We start from the raw sequence: 26,785 nt of genomic DNA on the forward strand, positions 1-26,785 counted from the left end.
GTAGCCTCTGGCTTTGTGGTGTTTTGATAAGGAACAGGCCCGTGTACCATCACGGACACCATCATTCCTTTTTAGCAATGTTAGTCAGTGACTCAACCTCTGAACTGTTAATGTTGTGTGTGTCTGTGTGTGTAATATGTGTGTGCAAATTTAATCAGCTGTTATTTCCACCCAAATGGAATTTCAGTGGTTTAAAAAGAACAATACAAGTCTGACACCGAGCCTGTTGGGTAATAAGATTTCCAGCTCCCAACTCACGAGGGACCTGAGAAAGAGTTGACCCAATATATTTAAAAGCCTGCTGCTTCCTGGAAAAAAGAAGGGGACAAGTGGCAACAGATGAGGGGGTAGAGAAAGAAAGATAAATATTTATTACAGAAATCGAGTTTGTCCCCCCAGTGCCATCAGACTGTGGAGGACCAGATTGATGGAGATAATTTATTATTGGATATAAACTGTTTTAAAGACGGGAGTCATTCCCCCCAGAGACCTAATCCTTCACAATCTCATCAGAGGATAACACAGAACAGTGGGGGAACTTGTTTTGTTTGTCATGCTCTTTTTCAGTTTTTTCCCTCACTACCTCATAATAATATCTATCTTCCTAAAGCACTTCACTGTTTGACTTTCAAATCAAAGGCATTAGCCAGCCACACTGCTCAAGGCGGGGTGTAAATATGCACATGTGCTGTGATTGACAGCTCTGTAATGGCTAAATTAATGATTTTTATGTGGAGCAAATAATAACAGAGCTGGGCGACATCTAAACACACAAACAAGCTCGTGGACTAACGGGACTGATACACTAGAAACAGCAGTTGGGATCGGATCAGGATCTTTGTTTATTGGATAAATGTTTGTTGATATGAGACCTCCATCATGAGGGATTGAATGAGATCTGACAGCGTTTGTTGATATGAGACCTCCATCATGAGGAATGAGATCGGACAGTGTTTGTTGATATGAGACCTCCATCATGAGGGATTGAATGAGATCTGACAGCGTTTGTTGATATGAGACCTCCATCATGAGGGATTGAATGAGATCTGACAGCATTTGTTGATATGAGACCTCCATCATGAGGAATGAGATCGGACAGTGTTTGTTGATATGAGACCTCCATCATGAGGAATGAGATCGGGCAGTGTTTGTTGATATGAGACCTCCATCATGAGGGATTGAATGAGATCTGACAGCGTTTGTTGATATGAGACCTCCATCATGAGGGATTGAATGAGATCTGACAGCGTTTGTTGATATGAGACCTCCATCATGAGGAATGAGATCGGACAGTGTTTGTTGATATGAGACCTCCATCATGAGGAATGAGATCGGACAGTGTTTGTTGATATGAGACCTTCATCATGAGGAATGAGATCGGACAGTGTTTGTTGATATGAGACCTCCATCATGAGGAATGAGATCGGACAGTGTTTGTTGATATGAGACCTCCATCATGAGGGATTGAATGAGATCTGACAGTGTTTGTTGATATGAGACCTTCATCATGAGGGATTGAATGAGATCTGACAGCGTTTGTTGATATGAGACCTCCATCATGAGGGATTGAATGAGATCTGACAGCGTTTGTTGATATGAGACCTCCTTCATGAGGAATGAGATCGGACAGCGTTTGTTGATATGAGACCTCCATCATGAGGAATGAGATCGGACAGTGTTTGTTGATATGAGACCTCCATCATGAGGGATTGAATGAGATCTGACAGTGTTTGTTGATATGAGACCTCCATCATGAGGAATGATATCTGACAGTGTTTGTTGATATGAGACCTCCTTCATGAGGAATGAGATCTGACAGTGTTTGTTGATGTGAGACCTCCATCATGAGGGATTGAATGAGATCTGACAGCGTTTGTTGATATGAGACCTCCATCATGAGGAATGAGATCGGACAGTGTTTGTTGATATGAGACCTCCATCATGAGGGATTGAATGAGATCTGACAGCGTTTGTTGATAGAGACCTCCATCATGAGGGATTGAATGAGATCTGACAGCGTTTGTTGATATGAGACCTCCTTCATGAGGAATGAGATCGGACAGCGTTTGTTGATATGAGACCTCCATCATGAGGAATGAGATCGGACAGTGTTTGTTGATATGAGACCTCCATCATGAGGGATTGAATGAGATCTGACAGCGTTTGTTGATATGAGACCTCCATCATGAGGGATTGAATGAGATCTGACAGCGTTTGTTGATATGAGACCTCCATCATGAGGGATTGAATGAGATCTGACAGTGTTTGTTGATATGAGACCTCCATCATGAGGAATGAGATCGGACAGTGTTTGTTGATATGAGACCTCCATCATGAGGGATTGAATGAGATCTGACAGCGTTTGTTGATATGAGACCTTCATCATGAGGGATTGAATGAGATCTGACAGCGTTTGTTGATATGAGACCTCCATCATGAGGCATTGAATGAGATCTGACAGTGTTTGTTGATATGAGACCTCCATCATGAGGAATGAGATCTGACAGTGTTTGTTGATATGAGACCTCCATCATGAGGAATGAGATCGGACAGTGTTTGTTGATATGAGACCTCCATCATGAGGGATTGAATGAGATCTGACAGCGTTTGTTGATATGAGACCTCCTTCATGAGGAATGAGATCTGACAGTGTTTGTTGATGTGAGACCTCCTTCATGAGGAATGAGATCTGACAGTGTTTGTTGATATGAGACCTCCATCATGAGGAATGAGATCTGACAGCGTTGGTTGATATGAGACCTCCATCATGAGGGATTGAATGAGATCTGACAGTGTTTGTTGATATGAGACCTCCATCATGAGGGATTGAATGAGATCTGACAGCGTTTGTTGATATGAGACCTCCATCATGAGGAATGAGATCTGACAGCGTTTGTTGATATGAGTCCTCCATCATGAGGGATTGAATGAGATCTGACAGTGTTTGTTGATATGAGTGCTCCATCATGAGGAATGAGATCTGACAGTGTTTGTTGATTTGAGACCTCCATCATGAGGAATGAGATCTGACAGTGTTTGTTGATATGAGACCTCCATCATGAGGAATGAGATCTGACAGTGTTTGTTGATATGAGTCCTCCATCATGAGGGATTGAATGAGATCTGACAGTGTTTGTTGATATGAGACCTCCATCATGAGGGATTGAATGAGATCTGACAGTGTTTGTTGATATGAGACCTCCATCATGAGGGATTGAATGAGATCTGACAGCGTTTGTTGATATGAGACCTCCATCATGAGGGATTGAATGAGATCTGACAGCGTTTGTTGATATGAGACCTTCATCATGAGGGATTGAATGAGATTTTACAGTGTTTGTTGATATGAGACCTCCATCATGAGGGATTGAATGAGATCTGACAGTGTTTGTTGATATGAGACCTTCATCATGAGGGATTGAATGAGATCTGACAGCGTTTTTTGATATGAGACCTTCATCATGAGGGATTGAATGAGATCTGACAGCGTTTGTTGATATGAGACCTCCATCATGAGGGATTGAATGAGATCTGACAACATTTGTTGATATGAGACCTCCATCATGAGGAATGAGATCTGACAGTGTTTGTTGATATGAGACCTTCATCATGAGGGATTGAATGAGATCTGACAGTGTTTGTTGATATGAGACCTCCATCATGAGGGATTGAATGAGATCTGACAGCGTTTGTTGATATGAGACCTCCATCATGAGGGATTGAATGAGATCTGACAGTGTTTGTTGATATGAGACCTTCATCATGAGGGATTGAATGAGATCTGACAGGGTTTGTTGATATGAGACCTCCATCATGAGGGATTGAATGAGATCTGATAGCGTTTGTTGATATGAGACCTCCATCATGAGGGATTGAATGAGATCTGACAGTGTTTGTTGATATGAGACCTCCATCATGAGGGATTGAATGAGATCTGACAGCGTTTGTTGATATGAGACCTTCATCATGAGGGATTGAATGAGATCTGACAGCGTTTGTTGATATGAGACCTCCATCATGAGGCATTGAATGAGATCTGACAGTGTTTGTTGATATGAGACCTCCATCATGGGGAATGATATCTGACAGTGTTTGTTGATATCAGACCTCCATCATGAGGGATTGAATGAGATCTGACAGCGTTTGTTGATATGAGACCTCCATCATGAGGAATGAGATCGGACAGTGTTTGTTGATATGAGACCTCCATCATGAGGAATGAGATCTGACAGCATTTGTTGATATGAGACCTCCATCATGAGGAATGCGATCTGACAGCGTTTGTTGATATGAGACCTCCTTCATGAGGAATGAGATCTGACAGTGTTTGTTGATATGAGACCTCCATCATGAGGGATTGAATGAGATCTGACAGTGTTTGTTGATATGAGACCTCCATCATGAGGAATGAGATCTGACAGTGTTTGTTGATACGAGACCTCCATCATGAGGGATTGAATGATATCTGACAGTGTTTGTTGATATGAGACCTCCATCATGAGGAATGAGATCTGACAGCGTTGGTTGATATGAGACCTCCATCATGAGGGATTGAATGAGATCTGACAGTGTTTGTTGATATGAGACCTTCATCATGAGGGATTGAATGAGATCTGACAGTGTTTGTTGATTTGAGACCTCCATCATGAGGAATGAGATCTGACAGCGTTTGTTGATATGAGTCCTCCATCATGAGGGATTGAATGAGATCTGACAGTGTTTGTTGATTTGAGACCTCCATCATGAGGAATGAGATCTGACAGTGTTTGTTGATATGAGACCTCCATCATGAGGAATGAGATCTGACAGTGTTTGTTGATATGAGACCTCCATCATGAGGGATTGAATGAGATCGGACAGTGTTTGTTGATATGAGACCTCCATCATGAGGGATTGAATGAGATCGCACAGTGTTTGTTGATATGAGACCTCCATCATGAGGAATGAGATCTGACAGCGTTTGTTGATATGAGACCTCCATCATGAGTGATTGAATGAGATCTGACAGCGTTTGTTGATATGAGACCTTCATCATGAGGGATTGAATGAGATCTGACAGTGTTTGTTGATATGAGACCTCCATCATGAGGGATTGAATGAGATCTGACAGTGTTCGTTGATATGAGACCTTCATCATGAGGGATTGAATGAGATCTGACAGCGTTTGTTGATATGAGACCTTCATCATGAGGGATTGAATGAGATTTGACAGCGTTTGTTGATATGAGACCTCCATCATGAGGGATTGAATGATATCTGACAACATTTGTTGATATGAGACCTCCATCATGAGGAATGAGATCTGACAGTGTTTGTTGATATGAGTCCTCCATCATGAGGAATGAGATCTGACAGTGTTTGTTGATATGAGACCTCCATCATGAGGCATTGAATGAGATCTGACAGTGTTTGTTGATATGAGACCACCATCATGGGGAATGAGATCTGACAGCGTTTGTTGATATGAGACCTCCATCATGAGGAATGAGATCTGACAGCGTTTGTTGATATGAGACCTCCTTCATGAGGAATGAGATCTGACAGTGTTTGTTGATGTGAGACCTCCATCATGAGGGATTGAATGAGATCTGACAGTGTTTGTTGATATGAGACCTCCATCATGAGGAATGAGATCTGACAGCGTTGGTTGATATGAGACCTCCATCATGAGGGATTGAATGAGATCTGACAGTGTTTGTTGATATGAGACCTCCATCATGAGGGATTGAATGAGATCTGACAGCGTTTGTTAATATGAGACCTCCATCATGAGGAATGAGATCTGACAGCGTTTGTTGATATGAGTCCTCCATCATGAGGGATTGAATGAGATCTGACAGTGTTTGTTGATATGAGTGCTCCATCATGAGGAATGAGATCTGACAGTGTTTGTTGATTTGAGACCTCCATCATGAGGAATGAGATCTGACAGTGTTTGTTGATATGAGACCTCCATCATGAGGAATGAGATCTGACAGTGTTTGTTGATATGAGACCTCCATCATGAGGGATTGAATGAGATCGGACAGTGTTTGTTGATATGAGACCTCCATCATGAGGGATTGAATGAGATCGCACAGTGTTTGTTGATATGAGACCTCCATCATGAGGAATGAGATCTGACAGCGTTTGTTGATATGAGACCTCCATCATGAGGGATTGCATGAGATCTGACAGCGTTTGTTGATATGAGACCTTCATCATGAGGGATTGAATGAGATCTGACAGTGTTTGTTGATATGAGACCTCCATCATGAGGGATTGAATGAGATCTGACAGTGTTTGTTGATATGAGACCTTCATCATGAGGGATTGAATGAGATCTGACAGCGTTTTTTGATATGAGACCTTCATCATGAGGGATTGAATGAGATCTGACAGCGTTTGTTGATATGAGACCTCCATCATGAGGGATTGAATGAGATCTGACAACATTTGTTGATATGAGACCTCCATCATGAGGAATGAGATCTGACAGTGTTTGTTGATATGAGACCTCCTTCATGAGGAATGAGATCTGACAGTGTTTGTTGATGTGAGACCTCCATCATGAGGGATTGAATGAGATCTGACAGTGTTTGTTGATATGAGACCTCCATCATGAGGAATGAGATCTGACAGCGTTGGTTGATATGAGACCTCCATCATGAGGGATTGAATGAGATCTGACAGTGTTTGTTGATATGAGACCTCCATCATGAGGGATTGAATGAGATCTGACAGCGTTTGTTAATATGAGACCTCCATCATGAGGAATGAGATCTGACAGCGTTTGTTGATATGAGTCCTCCATCATGAGGGATTGAATGAGATCTGACAGTGTTTGTTGATATGAGTGCTCCATCATGAGGAATGAGATCTGACAGTGTTTGTTGATTTGAGACCTCCATCATGAGGAATGAGATCTGACAGTGTTTGTTGATATGAGACCTCCATCATGAGGAATGAGATCTGACAGTGTTTGTTGATATGAGACCTCCATCATGAGGGATTGAATGAGATCGGACAGTGTTTGTTGATATGAGACCTCCATCATGAGGGATTGAATGAGATCGCACAGTGTTTGTTGATATGAGACCTCCATCATGAGGAATGAGATCTGACAGCGTTTGTTGATATGAGACCTCCATCATGAGGGATTGAATGAGATCTGACAGCGTTTGTTGATATGAGACCTTCATCATGAGGGATTGAATGAGATCTGACAGTGTTTGTTGATATGAGACCTCCATCATGAGGGATTGAATGAGATCTGACAGTGTTTGTTGATATGAGACCTTCATCATGAGGGATTGAATGAGATCTGACAGCGTTTTTTGATATGAGACCTTCATCATGAGGGATTGAATGAGATCTGACAGCGTTTGTTGATATGAGACCTCCATCATGAGGGATTGAATGAGATCTGACAACATTTGTTGATATGAGACCTCCATCATGAGGAATGAGATCTGACAGTGTTTGTTGATATGAGACCTCCATCATGAGGAATGAGATCTGACAGTGTTTGTTGATATGAGACCTCCATCATGAGGGATTGAATGAGATCGGACAGTGTTTGTTGATATGAGACCTCCATCATGAGGGATTGAATGAGATCGCACAGTGTTTGTTGATATGAGACCTCCATCATGAGGGATTGAATGAGATCTGACAGTGTTCGTTGATATGAGACCTTCATCATGAGGGATTGAATGAGATCTGACAGCGTTTGTTGATATGAGACCTTCATCATGAGGGATTGAATGAGATTTGACAGCGTTTGTTGATATGAGACCTCCATCATGAGGGATTGAATGATATCTGACAACATTTGTTGATATGAGACCTCCATCATGAGGAATGAGATCTGACAGTGTTTGTTGATATGAGTCCTCCATCATGAGGAATGAGATCTGACAGTGTTTGTTGATATGAGACCTCCATCATGAGGCATTGAATGAGATCTGACAGTGTTTGTTGATATGAGACCTCCATCATGGGGAATGAGATCTGACAGCGTTTGTTGATATGAGACCTCCATCATGAGGAATGAGATCTGACAGCGTTTGTTGATATGAGACCTCCTTCATGAGGAATGAGATCTGACAGTGTTTGTTGATGTGAGACCTCCATCATGAGGGATTGAATGAGATCTGACAGTGTTTGTTGATATGAGACCTCCATCATGAGGAATGAGATCTGACAGCGTTGGTTGATATGAGACCTCCATCATGAGGGATTGAATGAGATCTGACAGTGTTTGTTGATATGAGACCTCCATCATGAGGGATTGAATGAGATCTGACAGCGTTTGTTGATATGAGACCTCCATCATGAGGAATGAGATCTGACAGCGTTTATGATATGAGTCCTCCATCATGAGGGATTGAATGAGATCTGACAGTGTTTGTTGATATGAGTGCTCCATCATGAGGAATGAGATCTGACAGTGTTTGTTGATTTGAGACCTCCATCATGAGGAATGAGATATGACAGTGTTTGTTGATATGAGACCTCCATCATGAGGAATGAGATCTGACAGTGTTTGTTGATATGAGACCTCCATCATGAGGGATTGAATGAGATCGGACAGTGTTTGTTGATATGAGACCTCCATCATGAGGAATGAGATCTGACAGTGTTTGTTGATATGAGACCTCCATCATGAGGGATTGAATGAGATCGCACAGTGTTTGTTGATATGAGACCTCCATCATGAGGAATGAGATCTGACAGCGTTTGTTGATATGAGACCTCCATCATGAGGGATTGAATGAGATCTGACAGCGTTTGTTGATATGAGACCTTCATCATGAGGGATTGAATGAGATCTGACAGTGTTTGTTGATATGAGACCTCCATCATGAGGGATTGAATGAGATCTGACAGTGTTTGTTGATATGAGACCTTCATCATGAGGGATTGAATGAGATCTGACAGCGTTTTTTGATATGAGACCTTCATCATGAGGGATTGAATGAGATCTGACAGCGTTTGTTGATATGAGACCTCCATCATGAGGGATTGAATGAGATCTGACAACATTTGTTGATATGAGACCTCCATCATGAGGAATGAGATCTGACAGTGTTTGTTGATATGAGTCCTCCATCATGAGGAATGAGATCTGACAGTGTTTGTTGATATGAGACCTCCATCATGAGGGATTGAATGAGATCTGACAGTGTTTGTTGATATGAGACCTCCATCATGAGGAATGAGATCTGACAGTGTTTGTTGATATGAGACCTTCATCATGAGGGATTGAATGAGATCTGACAGTGTTTGTTGATATGAGACCTCCATCATGAGGGATTGAATGAGATCTGACAGCGTTTGTTGATATGAGACCTCCATCATGAGGGATTGAATGAGATCTGACAGTGTTTGTTGATATGAGACCTTCATCATGAGGGATTGAATGAGATCTGACAGGGTTTGTTGATATGAGACCTCCATCATGAGGGATTGAATGAGATCTGACAGCGTTTGTTGATATGAGACCTCCATCATGAGGGATTGAATGAGATCTGACAGTGTTTGTTGATATGAGACCTCCATCATGAGGGATTGAATGAGATCTGACAACATTTGTTGATATGAGACCTCCATCATGAGGAATGAGATCTGACAGTGTTTGTTGATATGAGTCCTCCATCATGAGGAATGAGATCTGACAGTGTTTGTTGATATGAGACCTCCATCATGAGGGATTGAATGAGATCTGACAGTGTTTGTTGATATGAGACCTCCATCATGAGGAATGAGATCTGACAGTGTTTGTTGATATGAGACCTTCATCATGAGGGATTGAATGAGATCTGACAGTGTTTGTTGATATGAGACCTCCATCATGAGGGATTGAATGAGATCTGACAGCGTTTGTTGATATGAGACCTCCATCATGAGGGATTGAATGAGATCTGACAGTGTTTGTTGATATGAGACCTTCATCATGAGGGATTGAATGAGATCTGACAGGGTTTGTTGATATGAGACCTCCATCATGAGGGATTGAATGAGATCTGACAGCGTTTGTTGATATGAGACCTCCATCATGAGGGATTGAATGAGATCTGACAGTGTTTGTTGATATGAGACCTCCATCATGAGGGATTGAATGAGATCTGACAGCGTTTGTTGATATGAGACCTCCATCATGAGGCATTGAATGAGATCTGACAGTGTTTGTTGAATTGAGACCTCCATCATGGGGAATGATATCTGACAGTGTTTGTTGATATCAGACCTCCATCATGAGGGATTGAATGAGATCTGACAGCGTTTGTTGATATGAGACCTCCATCATGAGGAATGAGATCGGACAGTGTTTGTTGATATGAGACCTCCATCATGAGGAATGAGATCTGACAGCATTTGTTGATATGAGACCTCCATCATGAGGAATGAGATCTGACAGCGTTTGTTGATATGAGACCTCCTTCATGAGGAATGAGATCTGACAGTGTTTGTTGATATGAGACCTCCATCATGAGGGATTGAATGAGATCTGACAGTGTTTGTTGATATGAGACCTCCATCATGAGGAATGAGATCTGACAGTGTTTGTTGATACGAGACCTCCATCATGAGGGATTGAATGATATCTGACAGTGTTTGTTGATATGAGACCTCCATCATGAGGAATGAGATCTGACAGCGTTGGTTGATATGAGACCTCCATCATGAGGGATTGAATGAGATCTGACAGTGTTTGTTGATATGAGACCTTCATCATGAGGGATTGAATGAGATCTGACAGTGTTTGTTGATTTGAGACCTCCATCATGAGGAATGAGATCTGACAGCGTTTGTTGATATGAGTCCTCCATCATGAGGAATTGAATGAGATCTGACAGTGTTTGTTGATTTGAGACCTCCATCATGAGGAATGAGATCTGACAGTGTTTGTTGATATGAGACCTCCATCATGAGTAATGAGATCTGACAGTGTTTGTTGATATGAGACCTCCATCATGAGGGATTGAATGAGATCGGACAGTGTTTGTTGATATGAGACCTCCATCATGAGGGATTGAATGAGATCGCACAGTGTTTGTTGATATGAGACCTCCATCATGAGGGATTGAATGAGATCTGACAGTGTTTGTTGATATGAGACCTTCATCATGAGGGATTGAATGAGATCTGACAGCGTTTGTTGATATGAGACCTTCATCATGAGGGATTGAATGAGATTTGACAGCGTTTGTTGATATGAGACCTCCATCATGAGGAATGAGATCTGACAGTGTTTGTTGATATGAGTCCTCCATCATGAGGAATGAGATCTGACAGTGTTTGTTGATATGAGTCCTCCATCATGAGGACTGAGATCTGACAGTGTTTGTTGATATGAGTCCTCCATCATGAGGGATTGAATGAGATCTGATGACGTTTGTTGATATGAGACCTCCATCATGAGGAATGAGATCTGACAGTGTTTGTTCAATGAAGTAGAATAATGCTCACATTTCACTGATCCTGCTGCTGGATAGAGGTTTTTAGATAGAGGACCTGGCATTGTAATTAGTTGGTGTGGAGCAGCAAATGTGTTTTTATGGTGCAGAATGGTTTGCTTCAGTGTATTGGAAGAATACGAGAAGTTGATCATCGCAGTGACCGGTGACTGGCTGGTGTGGGAGCACAGTGGGGTGACTCAGTCGCAATTTATGACGTTGTTTAGATGGCACACCATCTGTGGGCCATCACAGGGATCAAACGTTAACTTGCTACCAAGCTCCTGTGTGTATCAGACAGACATGTTTTTTCTCTTAGCGATGATTCTGAATTGAAGACACATGTAACCACGTTAACTCTTAACCTCTTGGTTACCGTTATTTACTCTGTGTTTTTCTGTATCATGTATTTCATGTACATTGGAATTGGTTGAGTGTCAGTTCTTTTGTGACTAATAAATTCTATTAGTTGAATTGATTGAATGCGTTCCTCATTTTACAGAGTCATTTTTTGATTGACTATGTCTATAATGTAGTAGGTCTATTGATAGTTGTTACTTACACTATTCACATAGCACATGCTTGGGTACCACCTTGACATCTCTGATCTACTTGCCTCAATAAATGAATGCTAGAACATTGGTGTCCAGGATTAGCTATTTGTATCTAGCCTCTTAATAACTGCATAACGCTGCAAGATAGACACATGTTCATTATAGTCATACTGAGTTGGTGATGCAATTGTTCACCATCTTGCTATATCCTCCAGAGACGCACAGGGCCTGTTGCATTTATTCACATAATAATGGAGTCAGATTGATAAATGTAGTTTATTATTATTCAACATAGTTTCCACCGACATAATGGTGTTCCCTAATGAATACACCCATGCTCTAACCTGTCCTGAACCACTGACACCTTTAAACAGGTCACTTTTCAGTGAACGGTGGTACGCTTGAGAGGATGTACTGTTGCACTGTTAACAATCTAATGGCCAACACTTAACATGTTTGTGAAAATACGTAGATCATTAGCAGAAATATTAGCATTTCTGATAAACAACGAAAACACCCCCGAAACGGAATAAACCTGTTAATGAGAGGTGTTGCAACTTGTGGCTAAAGCTGGAACTAGGCCATCACACCCTTACCTAAGAAGCCAGTTTAACAACAGTGGTGGTGAGCGACTTACAGGAGCATTTAGGGTTATGTGCCTTGCTCAAGATATTTCTCGTAGACTCTGGTGATAACCAGACTCTGGCATCTGTGCTCTTATATAATAGAAGGCGTTGGCGTTTGATAGGATTAGCGATAGCATTGTTAGGTTAGCAGGAAACGTTCTGTTTGAGTGGGGAGAAATGGTCCCCACTCAAACAGAACGCTAGCGTCCCCCCCGTGGTACACTCCATCAACAGCAGGTGCATTTCAAGAGCGGCAAATTTGAATCCAAATAAATGTCAAAATTCAAATTTTTCAAACATACAACTATTTTACACCCTTTGAAAGATAAACATCTCCTTAATCTAACCACGTTTTACGATTTCAAAAAGGTTTTACGGCGAAAGCATACATTTAGAGTATGTTAGGACAGTACATTTACAAGAGTTGTGTGTAATGTTTTGTCAATTCAAAGACAGGGTCACCAAAACCATAAAACCAGCTAAAATGATGCACTAACCTTTTACAATCTCCATCAGATGACACTCCTAGGACATTATGTTAGACAATGCATGCATTTTTAGTTCTATCAAGTTCATATTCATATCCAAAAACAGCGTTTTACTATGGCATTGATGTTGAGGAAATCGTTTCCCTCCAATAACCGGCAGTCAAGTCAACACCACAAATTAAATAATTAAAATTAGAAAACATTGGTAAAATATTATATTGTCATTTAAAGAATTATAGATTTACATCTCTTGAACGCAATCAATTTGCCAGATTTAAAAATAACCTTACTGGGAAATCACACTTTGCAATAATCTGAGCACTGCGCCCAGAAAAATACGCGTTGCGATACAGACTAGACGTCATGTTGGGGAGATCTAAAATCGAAAATACTATGTAAATAATCCATTACCTTTGATTCTCTTCATCAGATGTCACTTCCAGGTATCACAGGTCCATAACGAATGTAGTTTTGTTCAAAAAAGCTCATCATTTATGTCCAAAAATCTCCGTCTTGTTAGCACATGATCTAAGCCAGCCGGACTTCTCGTCATGAACGAGGGGAAAAAATATATTTACGTTCGTTCAAACATGTCAAACGTTGTATAGCATAAATCATTAGGGCCTTTTTTAACCAGAACATGAATAATATTCAAGGTGGACGAATGCATACTCTTTTATAACGTATTGGAACGAGGGTACCCAACATGAACTCGCGCGCCAGGTGTCTAATGGGCCATCATCGTTCCATGGCTCTTGTTCGGTCAGATCTCCCTCCAGAAGACTCAAAACACTTTGTAAAGGCTGGTGACATCTAGTGGAAGCAATAGGAAGTGCCAAAATATTCCTCAGCCCCTGTGTTTTTCAATGGGATAGCTTTAAAGGTAATACAACACATCAGGTATCCACTTCCTGTCAGAAAATGTCTCAGGGTTTTGCCTGCCAAATGAGTTCTGTTATACTCACAGACACCATTCAAACAGTTTTAGAAACTTTAGAGTGTTTTCTATCCATATATAATAAGTATATGCATATTCTAGTTACTGGGTAGGATTAGTAACCAGATTAAATCGGGTACATTTTTTTTATCCAGCCGTGCAAATACTGCCCCCTAGCCCTAACAGGTTAAACAGACATTTCAATTGTATTTTCCATCTTCATTCCACTAGTAGACAAGTGTGGTGTGGTGTCTCGTGTCCTAACAAAGGTTAAAACACAATGAAAACATTTGGCATTTGTGTAGGCCTATATTCATAGTAAATTGTTGTGAACATTATTGATGTGTAGGCCTATATTCATAGTAAATTGTTGTGAACATTATTGATGTGTAGGCCTATATTCATAGTAAATTGTTGTGAACATTATTGATGTGTAGGCCTATATTCATAGAAAATTGCTGTGAACATCATTGATGTGTAGGCCTATATTCATAGTAAATTGTTGTGAACATCATTGATGTGTAGGCCTATATTCAAAGTAAATTGTTGTGAACATCATTGATGTGTAGGCCTATATTCAAAGTAAATTGTTGTGAACATCATTGATGTGTAGGCCTATATTCATAGTAAATTGTTGTGAACATCATTGATGTGTAGGTCTATATTCATAGTCAATTGTTGTGAACATCATTGATGTGTAGGCCTATATTCATAGTCAATTGTTGTGAACATCATTGATGTGTAGGCCTATATTCATAGTAAATTGTTGTGAACATCATTGATGTGTAGGCCTATATTCATAATAAAATGTTGTGAACATCCTTGCCTCTTAATATTTGGGATAGTTGACTGGTGTTGGTTGTGTGGTGACTGTGTTTTGTCCTCCTCTGTCCCCAGATGACCTGAACAGGACCCATCAGCACTGTGTTCTGGCTGGAGACTCAGCCCGCTTCAGCTCTACACACAGAGTGGCGGAGGTGAGGGGGGCCTGGGGTACACTGGGGGCTTGGAGACCCTGGCCTGATTCTAATAATGATTGGTTTATTTTATAGGATACCATATATTCCATTACCTTTCTTTAACAGATTCTACCTTCTATTCTAGAATTCCAAGAGGCCCTTATGCTCCCAGAATACATGCATTATCTCCCAACCTTTTTTGACGGTCTGTCCTCACAGTGTTCAACCGGGACCCTGGACTACATCCAGTCTCGCTGCCGGGAGGCCCTGTCTAATCTGAGCACAGACCCAGAAACAGGGACCCACAGCCTGCTCTCCCTGCTGCCAGCTACCCTGCAAGGCTACGAGGAGATACACAACGAGGTGGGTGTGTGTGACTGTGTGTGACTAACTTTTGGGGTTCTGCGATAGGCCTAACTTGGTGTCCTACCTACACGCTTAGAAAAAAGGTGCTATCTAGAACCTAAAAGGGTTTTTTCAGCTGTCCTCATAGAAGAGCCCTTTGAAGAACCCTTTTTAGTTCCAGGTAGAACCCTTTTAGTTCCGGGTAGAACACCTTTTGACTTCCTTTACACAGAGGATTCTACATGGACCCCGAAATAGTTATACCTGGAACCAAAAAGGGTTATCCTATGGAGACAGCCGAAGAACCCTTTTGGAACCCTCATTCAAGGAAAGGGTAGTTGTGTATAATCTTTCCCTTTCTACTTTCAGTCACATCTTGTTAACCAGGGTTAAGGCCCTTCCATAGGAAAATAAAGAGGTTGTCAACATTTAAGTTGACATCATTCATAGCTACCGTGGGTATTTATGTTATGGGAGAAATATTTCATAAGTCCAGGCTGCTCTTGTTTGTCTAAGAATCAAGATCATGGCCCCTTTCACACAGAACAATCAGTGAATCTGGCTCCGGGGCCCTGAGACCCTATGGGGGCCGTTCACGCTTTACAGTGGCAGCTTGCTCAATACAGCCTTCTGCAGCCCAGCCTGCCCCTGACTGCCAGGGGCTAATGGTTAAAATAGCACTTCACCTCTCCCCTCCGCTCCCCTCTGTATGTGTTATCCTCACTACTCCCAGGTAACCACAGCAGCGGGCCGAGTCAGGAACCACACGGGGACGCCATGACAGATGAGCTTGGCGTGAGGTTGTTTAAAGGTTGTAGCCAGTATTAATTATTCAGACAATATGAGAGAGAGAGAGCGAGAGAGAGAGAGAGAGACAGAGAGGGGTATAGAAAGAGAGAGAGGGAGAGGCCTAGCCAACACCTGGTCTCCATCGCAGAGAGAGCGAACACCTGCTCACAGCGCAGCACCACAGGATTACCCAGTGTAGGCCTGGCTGGGGGGCGCACACCGTTTATTTAGGAAAACAGGAGGCTATTTATAAAAGGCTGGGAGAGGAGGGGAGAGAGCTCTCTCTCGGGGGCCTGGCCCCGCTCTACTCTACCTGGCGTCCCCAGGACCATGATGATGGATTGGGCCATTTGTTCTGAGTTGCCCATGAGGGCAGAACACCCACTTAAATGATGTATTGTTGGCAGAGTTATTTATTATGACGGCTAGTTTTGGCGGTTAGCGGGCGCATATTGCATGGGTCGTGTTTGACATGGACGACCATAGAGCGAACAAGCAGAGGCTCGTCAGACAGGCTGACCTGACCAACACCTTATGGGCATTTCCTTAAAAAGTAATAAACAGTAGATCGACCGGCCGGCCGGCTGGCTGCCTGGCTGCCTGGCTGATGCTGATGTACTGTGTGTCGTGTATGCTTAGAGGGGGTTTGACAGTCGTTTGGGTAGGGATAGAGGGGGGAAGGGGGGTGTTTAGGGTTGTGATGGTTATGAAGCTGAACGTCAGCCATCTGAGGAACGTGTGTTCAGGGAGAGGGGGAGAATGTTAGTAGACAGAGGAGGGAGTTGAAGCAAGGGTTGATGGGTAGAGAACAGGAGAACAGCACCTGGCATAGCAGAGAGAGAGAGACCATTTTCTAGCTGATTCTAGGCCCTCCTGGCCTCTCTACTCTAATCTTCCTGTCTGTGTTGTGTTGGAACGGTGGAACGAACAGGGGGCTAGCATCGCATCACATCCCATCGCCACGCGGTCCTGTCTGTGTGTGTGTGTTTGGCTTTGAAATGCTAATCCCAGACACAAACGTCTTGTCTCATTTAAAGCCATCGTGTCACTTCCCAGGTGGGTGTGTGACAGTGTGCCCTCTGGGACCCCCCTAATGAAGCCTGTCCCTGCTCAGTAAATATTGGAGGGAGGGACACACTAAGTAAGTCCCACATGTCTGGTTCTGCTAGTGATGGGGGAAGGTAAAGTACAAGGGTAATCAGCCAGGTAGTCCCTCTGACCTTCCTCTGTCCTGTACAGTATGTTTTCCAGGCCAGGCCTCTCTCTCCCTAGTGAGTAACAGTGTTTGTCAAGGAGCTAAAAGCCCACACCACTTCTTCCTTGTGGAGTCAGAGAGTTTGTGACTTAGCTGTAGGGAACCGTTTTTTCTTATCCTATTTTCAGTTGAGAAAGAATGTAATTGAAATCTGTAATTTGGAGCATATTATTGTTTATAGGCCTATAGGTGAGCAAGGACAGGTTGTGTCTGTGAGTACAGTTTGTATCGCCTCAAGGTATGTTTGTGTGTGTGTGTGTGTGTGTGTGTGTGTGTGTGTGTGTGTGTGTGTGTGTGTGTGTCCTTGTCTGTAAGTGTGTCCACGGTAGCCAAGGTGTGATGAGTGTGAAGTGTGTCCTGTACCTCTGGAGACAGGGAACAGTGCTCAGTGCTCCTGGTTGATGTGATGTGGTAGCAGGTCCAGGAAAGTAAACAGAAAGAGGCAGGTTGATATCGATTCGTCTCTCATCAGCTCCTACCTCGGGGGCCGCACGGCATGGAACAGCCGGAAATTGATTGGTCAAGTCTGCTGGGGGACCACCGAGAGGTGTGGAAAAACCCTGCTTCATTAAATACTGAAAGGGACTACTTGGCTTTGACTCCTGGGTCGCCATGGTGAGTGGGAGGCTGAGCGGAGTGCTAATGTGCAGTTAGCACGTCCGTCACCTGGAGAGATGACAGGAGACACCACAGGGGAGGGGCCCCTCTCAGTCTCCCTGCTCCCAGAACGGGCTAGGCAGAGGAGAAAATCTCGCCTAACGATGGCGATGACTCTCTCCATCTCTCTCTCCCGCTCTCTCTTTCGATCTCTACCTGGGCAGGTGGCATTTAGTCAGTGTTCCCCTCTCAGTAGCTCACAGCTCAGGCTCCAAATGCCAGGCGTCCCACAGATGCCGCAGTCGCCTGGCTTTGAGGCTGCCATCGCCATGCTCGGCGGGGGCTAGGAGTCCATGTCGGCTCAAAGCGGAGCCACAGGCTGTGTTCCCTCAGTAAAGGACAGACGGACAATCAGAGAGAGAGGGGGAGCGGAGGGTGGAGGTAGAGAAAGGACAGTCTATGTTTGTCCCCTCTCTTGCTTTGTTGTGTGTGTGTGAGCTGTACTGTTCAAGGGGGGGAGTGGAGTAGTGGAGGGTTGAAGAGCCATAAAGCCTGACATTTGTTTGAAGGGTATGTTGTATGGAGTGGTTGTGAAGGTGCTGAACCGTGCTATGGCCCATCTACCCCCCCGTACGTGACCCAGCCCCTGCATGTCAAAACACTGTGATCAGCCCCGTTTGGATCCAAAATGGCAGACAGTTTCTCTGTATCCTGTGCCACTGCATAGCCTAGAAGGCCAGCCACTGAACAAAGGGTGAAGTGGAAATGGCTTTGTATTCTTGTCATCTTCTTCCTCTGTATTGTGCTTATGTGTTATAGAGCTAATGTTACACTGTACCATACATCCTAATGCCTCCTACAAGAACAATACACAGACTAGTAGTTGGAGATGAACAGTAGGTCTTGTAGTCGCTTTCACATTTGATATGCAACTCTTTTGTACTCCTCACCTTGTGTTCTACAGTTGTCTATGTCAAATGAAATGGTGCATGTATTGTTGGGAGGATGATACTGGAACAGTGCTTTGTAGGATGTTTTGGGGGAGGGCAACTCAGAGCGCCTTGCATTTGCATCACCGGCATTTGGGGCAATCTCTGACACACACACTTTCTCAGACAAACACACACACACGCACACACACATCCATACACCTGGCTACGTGACGTGTCCTTGGGAGGATTAAATCAGCACTTCAAAAGAACTGAAACACTCCCAGTGGAGGAGAGGTGAGCAGCTCTGCAGAGTAAACTGTCATTCCCCTGCGGAGCGAGGGAGTAGGGGAGGAGGAGGAGGAGGAGGAGAGGTGAGCTGCTCTGCAGAGTAAACTGTCATTTCCCTGAAGAGCGAGGGAGTAGAGGAGGAGGAGGAGGAGAGGTGAGCCGCTCTGCAGAGTAAACTGTCATTCCCCTGCAGAGCGAGGGAGTAGGGGAGGAGGAGGAGGAGGAGGAGAGGTGAGCCGCTCTGCAGAGTAAACTGTCATTCCCCTGCGGAGCGAGGGAGTAGGGGAGGAGGAGGAGGAGAGGTGAGCTGCTCTGCAGAGTAAACTGTCATTCCCCTGCAGAGCGAGGGAGTAGGGGAGGAGGAGGAGGAGGAGGAGGAGAGGTGAGCCGCTCTGCAGAGTAAACTGTCATTCCCCTGCGGAGCGAGTGAGTAGAGGAGGAGGAGGAGGAGGAGGAGAGGTGAGCCGCTCTGCAGAGTAAACTGTCATTCCCCTGCGGAGCGAGGGAGTAGGGGAGGAGGAGGAGGAGAGGTGAGCTGCTCTGCAGAGTAAACTGTCATTCCCCTGCAGAGCGAGGGAGTAGAGGAGGAGGAGTAGGAGGAGGAGGACGAGAGGTGAGCCGCTCTGCAGAGTAAACTGTCATTCCCCTGCAGAGCGAGGGAGTAGGGGAGGAGGAGGAGGAGGAGGAGGAGGAGAGGTGAGCCGCTCTGCAGAGTAAACTGTCATTACCCTGCGGAGCGAGGGAGTAGGGGAGGAGGAGGAGGAGAGGTGAGCTGCTCTGCAGAGTAAACTGTCATTCCCCTGCAGAGCGAGGGAGTAGGGGAGGAGGAGGAGGAGGAGGAGGAGAGGTGAGCCGCTCTGCAGAGTAAACTGTCATTCCCCTGCGGAGCGAGTGAGTAGAGGAGGAGGAGGAGGAGGAGGAGAGGTGAGCCGCTCTGCAGAGTAAACTGTCATTCCCCTGCGGAGCGAGGGAGTAGGGGAGGAGGAGGAGGAGAGGTGAGCTGCTCTGCAGAGTAAACTGTCATTCCTCTGCGGAGCGAGGGAGTAGGGGAGGAGGAGGAGAAGTGAGGAGCGGTGAGCTGCTCTGCAGAGTAAACTGTCATTCCCCTGCGGAGCGAGGGAGTAGAGGAGGAGGAGGAGGAGGAGAGGTGAGCTGCTCTGCAGAGTAAACTGTCATTCCCCTGCGGAGCGAGGGAGTAGGGGAGGAGGATGAGGAGGAGGAGAGGTGAGCTGCTCTGCAGAGTAAACTGTCATTCCCCTGCGGAGCGAGGGAGTAGGGGAGGGGGAGGAGGAGGAGGAGGAGAGGTGAGCTGCTCTGCAGAGTAAACTGTCATTCCCCTGCGGAGCGAGGGAGTAGGGGAGGAGGAGGAGGAGGAGGAGAGGTGAGCCGCTCTGCAGAGTAAACTGTCATTCCCCTGCGGAGCGAGTGAGTAGAGGAGGAGGAGGAGGAGGAGGAGGAGGAGAGGTGAGCCGCTCTACAGAGTAAACTGTCATTCCCCTGCGGAGCGAGGGAGTAGGGGAGGAGGAGGAGGAGGAGAGGTGAGCCGCTCTGCAGAGTAAACTGTCATTCCCCTGCGGAGCGAGGGAGTAGGGGAGGAGGAGGAGGAGGAGGAGGAGAGGTGAGCTGCTCTGCAGAGTAAACTGTCATTCCCCTGCGGAGCGAGGGAGTAGGGGTTGAGGAGGAGTGAGGAGAGGGTTGAGCAATGTGGGGTATAGGCGTCTAGGGTCGGGTTGGTTTGGGAAATGGGGGTCGAGGGGTGTACTGTGAGAGGGGTGTATTGTCTACTCTCATAGGGATGACCATCTGTGTAAACAGACATTCTAGGAAGTCTAGACTCCAGTACACTTCATTCTCTATATATATCTGATTAGGGGAAATCCCCAACAGACAGATTTAACCTTTTGTTATCTCCTGTCTCTCACTCCTGCTCTAAAGCACAGTAGAGGCCTTGGCGTTGATAGATGGATATACTTCCATGTCTTTGTATCTCCATGTCTTTGTACCTGCATGTCTTTGTACCTCCATGTCTTTGTACCTCCATGTCTTTGTACCTCCATGTCTTTGTACCTCCATGTCTTTGTACCTCCATGTCTTTGTACCTCCATGTCTTTGTACCTCCATGTCTTTGTACCTCCATGTCTTTGTACCTGCATGTCTTTGTACCTCCATGTCTTTGTACCTCCATGTCTTTGTACCTCCATGTCTTTGTACCTCCATGTCTTTGTACCTGCATGTCTTTGTACCTCCATGTCTTTGTACCTCCATGTCTTTGTACCTCCATGTCTTTGTACCTCCATGTCTTTGTACCTGCATGTCTTTGAATCTCCATGTCTTTGTACCTCCATGTCTTTGTACCTGCATGTCTTTGTACCTGCATGTCTTTGTACCTCCATGTCTTTGTACCTCCATGTCTTTGTACCTCCATGTCTTTGTACCTCCATGTCTTTGCAAGTTTGAGCTTTCCAATATTTCCATCTGGACTTCATACGGCTTGACTGATCTACCACTGCCTGTCTAGGATCTGAAGTATTCCTATAATCCTATATGGTTCCTCTTCCTGACTGTACTGTGTTGTGTTGTGTTGTGTGCAGGTAGAGTTTGAGTGGCTGAGGCAGTACTGGTTCCAGGGCCAGCGTTATACCCGGTTCTGCAGCTGGTGGGCCAGACCCATGGAGCAGCTGGAGAATGACTGGAGAGAGATGGAGCACATGGTAAGACTGCACACTGGGACCTAGTAATAACACATACTAGTGTGTAGTATTAAGGTTGACTGTCTACGATTGCCATTTAAGAGCCATACAAAGTCTAATCACAAAGAACTTTACTGTAACACTTCAGTTCATTCACACGCTTCTGCAGTCAGTGATTGTTAGTGTACACAGTCTCCTGTTCCAACGTGATCAGCATTCTCACAGTGGACCGCCTCCATCAGGATCTGATGCTGATTGGCTGTATACATCTGTGTAACCTCAAATATGCCTGTGCTTGAGTTCATTGCACAAACTACACCGATAATAATCAGAGAGTGCAGGTGTGATTGTGAAATGTCTTTGTGTCACACCCCGGGTATGATATATTCAGAATGTTTGGTTCAACATGGTCTTACTCAGCTCTTCACCAAATCACAAGGGACTAGTAATTGTTCTGACACATCTTTCCATTTTCTCAGTCATTTCAGTCTCATAAATGAGAGAGGATGGGTTGTTCACATTGAAGTCTACTTAGTCACATCTGTTTACTGTACGTGTGTGTGCGCATGTGTGTGTGTGTGTGTTAGTCCAATCTCAGCTCTGCTGTTTTATCAAAGTGTGTGTTGTAACTCTGCAGAGTGGAGCAGTAGGGGGCACTCTTGTATCACTGAAACAGCCAAGACCAGAGCGGTGCTCCCTCTCTCTCTCCTTCCCTCCCTCCCTCCCTCCCTCCATCTCTCTCTCTCTCTCTCTCTCTCTCTCTCTCTCTCTCTCTCTCCTCTCTCTCTCTCTCTCTCTCTCTCTCTCTCTCTCTCTCTCTCTGTGCTCTCTGTCTTTGTCAGTGTGGAGCGCTGAGCAGTAATCACATCTAATACTCAGGCGGGGATAAAGAGAGGAGCCTGGAGAAGCACGGTGCTGCTCTGCACTGAAACACAGGGAGGCAGTCAGACAGGCAGTCAGACAGGCAGACAGGCAGGCAGGCAGGCAGACAGGCTGGCTCACTCCCGTCCACACAGCCAGGAGGGGGAGATGGGTCTAAACTCATCTAGAGCTCAGATGAAGTGTGTGATTTGAACCTGTACTTAGAGAGGAGCAGGAGTGAGATGTGAAGGCCTGAGCTGTGTCTCTTCTCTCTCTCTCTCTCTCTCTCTCTCTCTCTCTCGCTCGCTCGCTCGCTCGCTCTCTCTCTCTCTCTCTCTGATGATAAACCAGCCATCTCTCTCTCTCTCTCTGATGGTCAACCAGCTGTCTCCCTCTCTGATTATAAACCAGCCATCTCTTTCTCTCTCCCTCTCTCCCCCCCTCTCTGATGGTCAACCAGCTGTGTCTCTCTCTCTCTCTCTCTCTCTCTCTGATGCTGAACCAGCCATCTCTCTCTCTCTCTCTCTGATGGTGAACCAGCCATCTCTCTCTCCCTCTCTCTCTCTCTCTCTCTCTCTCTCTCTCTCTCTCTCTCTCTCTCTCTCTCTCAATTCAATTCAATTCGCATGACGTAACAATGTACATATTGCCAAAGCTTACCTTGGATATTTACAATATTAAGATAATAAGAATCAAAATTGTCAACGGGACAACAGTAACAACAAAATAACCATTCATTCAACAATAACAATAAGCATACAGTAGAGGACATGAGCAGGTTGATTGGTCTGTCAGACACTGTCCCTCATCTTATGGCAGGCAGCAATGTAGTGCGCTGCCAACCCACAGCTCTCTGCGTCCTCCCCCAACAGGACAGGTAGCCTATCCTCATCAGAGAGGTCTTTGAAACCTTGAATAGGGGTTTCAAATTTGGGAAATTACACTCTCTAATTGTGTTATATTTTTTACATTTTGTGCTCACTGAGCCTGTACTTTGTACTGTAGTTTTGATTGTGTTGTAATTTGTTTTATTCTGATTGATTGGATGTTCTGGTCCTGAGGCTTCAGTGTGTTAGTAGAACAGGTTTGTGAACTCAGCCCCAGGACCAGCTGGATGAGGGGACTCTTTTCTTTGCTCAGCTCTTGGCATTGCAGGGCTTGGTAATGATACGAGAGGGGACACTGTATTTTAGATATTTCCAACCTCTTTCTTTAGTTTTTATTATTAGTGAATATTGGCCTAATTCTGCCCTGCTTGCATTGTTTGTAGGTTTCCTCTGGACATGTAGGAGAATCTTACAGAACTCTGCATGCAGGGTTTCAATGGGGTGTTTGTCCCATTTGGTGAAATCTTGTTTTGCAAGTGGACCCCACACCTCACTGGCATAATTTCTCTCTCTCTCTCTCTCTCTCTCTGATGATGAACCAGCCACCTCTCTCTCTCTCTCTCTCGCTCTCTCTCTCTCTCTCTCTCTCTCTCTGATGGTGAACCAGCCATCTCTCTCTCTCACTCACTCGTGTACACACACACACACACACACACACACACACACACACACACACACACACACACACACACACACACACACACACACACACACACACACACAACCAGACCCCACTCATCATTTTAGTTTTCCCTGGCTCTGGTCAGACATGCAGACGTGTGTCTGCTGCATATTGCCTTGAGTAGCCTATAGCATCATTCAAGATAAATGTGACATTTTAGTGAACAATAAAAAAATAAAAAAATAAAAAAACAATTCTCATTCCCTTTAGAGCAATGTTTGTTTTGTATTTTATTTTAGAGGCATGCTGTTAATTTATACTTTCCCATTTAGCTTCTGTAAACTCTAGTTACTAGTTTTCTTCTTTATCATTTAGTATTTTACTGAAGGTGCATTGTGTTGTTTTCTAAATGAAACAACATGAAGTAGTTTATCAGGGAGGTATTTGTCTTTGACCCAGTAAGTAAATCAAAGCCATGCTCATTGTGTTTGTGGAAAATGAACAAATAAAATGGGCCACTATTGTTGATGAAGGCTCTTTGTGCTTTCATAAGCAATATTGTACCACATACTGATTAAATAGGCCTTTCTCAGTATTATAGAAATCAGTTATATATGCATTTTTTTTTTCTTTTTTTTGATCGCTTATGTTTGTTTATTACACTTCTATTTTGAATTGTCAAATGATTTTTATAACTTATATTCTTTATATTTTCATATACTTATACATAAACTATTTTTATTAGCATTTTTATGCAAAACTATTTTAAATATCAGAATATCAGTGTGACAGTTAGTGTTTTTCTGTGGTGACAAATATGTTTCGCTATTTACTATTTAAAAAATCCACAGTGTCCTAAATGTATGACATTTTAATATTTATTAATGTTTTGGGATAATTTCATGGTGTATGCTTAATCTTCAAAATGTTTACCATATTAGACACATAAAAAAGTAGTGTGTGCTGTTTTTTATTGACAACAAAGACAGTATAATATTGGAATGGATTGGTGTGCGTGTGTGTGTGTGTGTGTGTGTGTGTGTGTGTGTGTGTGTGTGTGTGTGTGTGTGTGTGTGTGTGTGCGTGCATGCGTGCGGGTCTATGCTTGCGACATACATAGCCTTGCATTGTGTTCTGTATATTTCAGAAGCTGCTGTCTGTTTATAGATGCTAGTTTCCTCCCTAGGGCTCAGTCCCGGTTCTCCATCCTGTTGTCATGCAAATACTCACCCTGCCATCTGAATGACATTCTGATAAAACACATCCAGAGGTTCCCTCTCTCTTCCTTTTATCTCCAAACTGTTACCTCATGAATTGAAGTCGCTTCCTAATAGAAACAACAAGAGGTAGATGGAAGTCAGTGGTAGAGAGAGGCTAAATAAAGAGTATTCAGATCAGCTGTGGGTGTGTGTGTGTGTGTGTGGGTGGGTGTGTGGGTGGGTGTGTGGGTGCACGAGTGCTCCATGCATAGATAAAGGAATTGAAGTGCTTATCAGATATGAGAATAGGTACCTGTATGAAGAAGGTCCAGTGTTCCACCTCTCTCAGAAGACGAGGGGTACAGGCTGCGCCCCGTGGTTAAAGGACAGGGGTGTAAAGGCTCTGTTCCCCTGTGATCCAGACTAGGAATGGAGCGAGGGGCAGTGGAACCCTGTTATGGTTTGGAAGGGCCCGGTCTGCAGCCCAGCCCCCCTAGGACCTACTATCATGGATCTCATACAATCCTGACATTTACTTAAACCAGCAACAATGAATAGCTTCCACCTGGCTGACAAAAGGAGAGAGACAGTGGCTTTATGCAAAATATTTTAAATAATGGTGTGGCATTTTTTATCTTTTATTTTTTATATCCTTTTTTTTCTGTGCGGGAGAAGCAACAAAAAATGGCATATTTCCTTTTTTCGTGTGTGTTTATGTGTGTGTGTTTATGTATGTTTGTGTGTGTGTTTATGTTTGTGTTTATGTGTGTGTATGTGATGATGCTAATGTATGCACTCAGTTTGACTTTAATTGATTTACCAGCTCTGCCTGCACACTACAGCTTCTCCCCTAATTTGTCACTTTCCCTGACTTCTGTGGCTGCTCAAATCACAACTTCAAAAGCTGCCGGCATACAAAGAGATTTCAGACAGTATTTTCTCTCTCTCTCTCTCTCTCTCTCTCTCTCTCTCTCTCTCTGTTCTTCTCCTTCTCTCTCTTTCTCTCGCTTTCCTTTTTCTCCTTCTCTCTATTCCTCATTTGACAGTTGAACGAGCCTTGTAGATGAAAATCTTTCAGCGTGTATCAAGAAAATGTATCTACTTTCACAATAAATATAATTCACACACTTGAATATATTTGTATACTTCAAGATCTACAAAACAGGAAGGGGTACCCGGGCCATGTCTTCTAGCGTCTCCCTGTAACCATTTTGTCAGTCTCTCTCTCTTCCTCTGGGTTTGGTCACACCCGTCATGTAGCCGTGGAGGAACGTGATGTGTAGGGAGGCGGCCTGTGACCGTTTCATCATTTCTC

At 44.1% G+C, this 26,785-nt stretch overlaps 1 protein-coding gene across 2 annotated transcripts in view; it reads left to right on the forward strand.

Annotated features, from left to right (window-relative positions):
* LOC106587595 (FTO alpha-ketoglutarate dependent dioxygenase) overlaps positions 1–26,785 on the forward strand; it is a 177,952-nt gene that overhangs the window by 29,927 nt on the left and 121,240 nt on the right. For both annotated transcript variants that reach the window (XM_014176154.3, XM_014176157.3), the window contains exons 5-7: positions 14,944–15,023; positions 15,225–15,368; positions 21,803–21,922. In XM_014176154.3, coding sequence (XP_014031629.3) covers positions 14,944–15,023; positions 15,225–15,368; positions 21,803–21,922 — 344 coding nt within the window. The remainder of the gene's footprint in view (positions 1–14,943; positions 15,024–15,224; positions 15,369–21,802; positions 21,923–26,785) is intronic.

Source organism: Salmo salar, chromosome 26 (genome assembly GCF_965601325.2).
Source record: "Salmo salar chromosome 26, fSalSal1, whole genome shotgun sequence".
NCBI classification, from domain to species: Eukaryota; Metazoa; Chordata; class Actinopteri; order Salmoniformes; family Salmonidae; genus Salmo; species Salmo salar.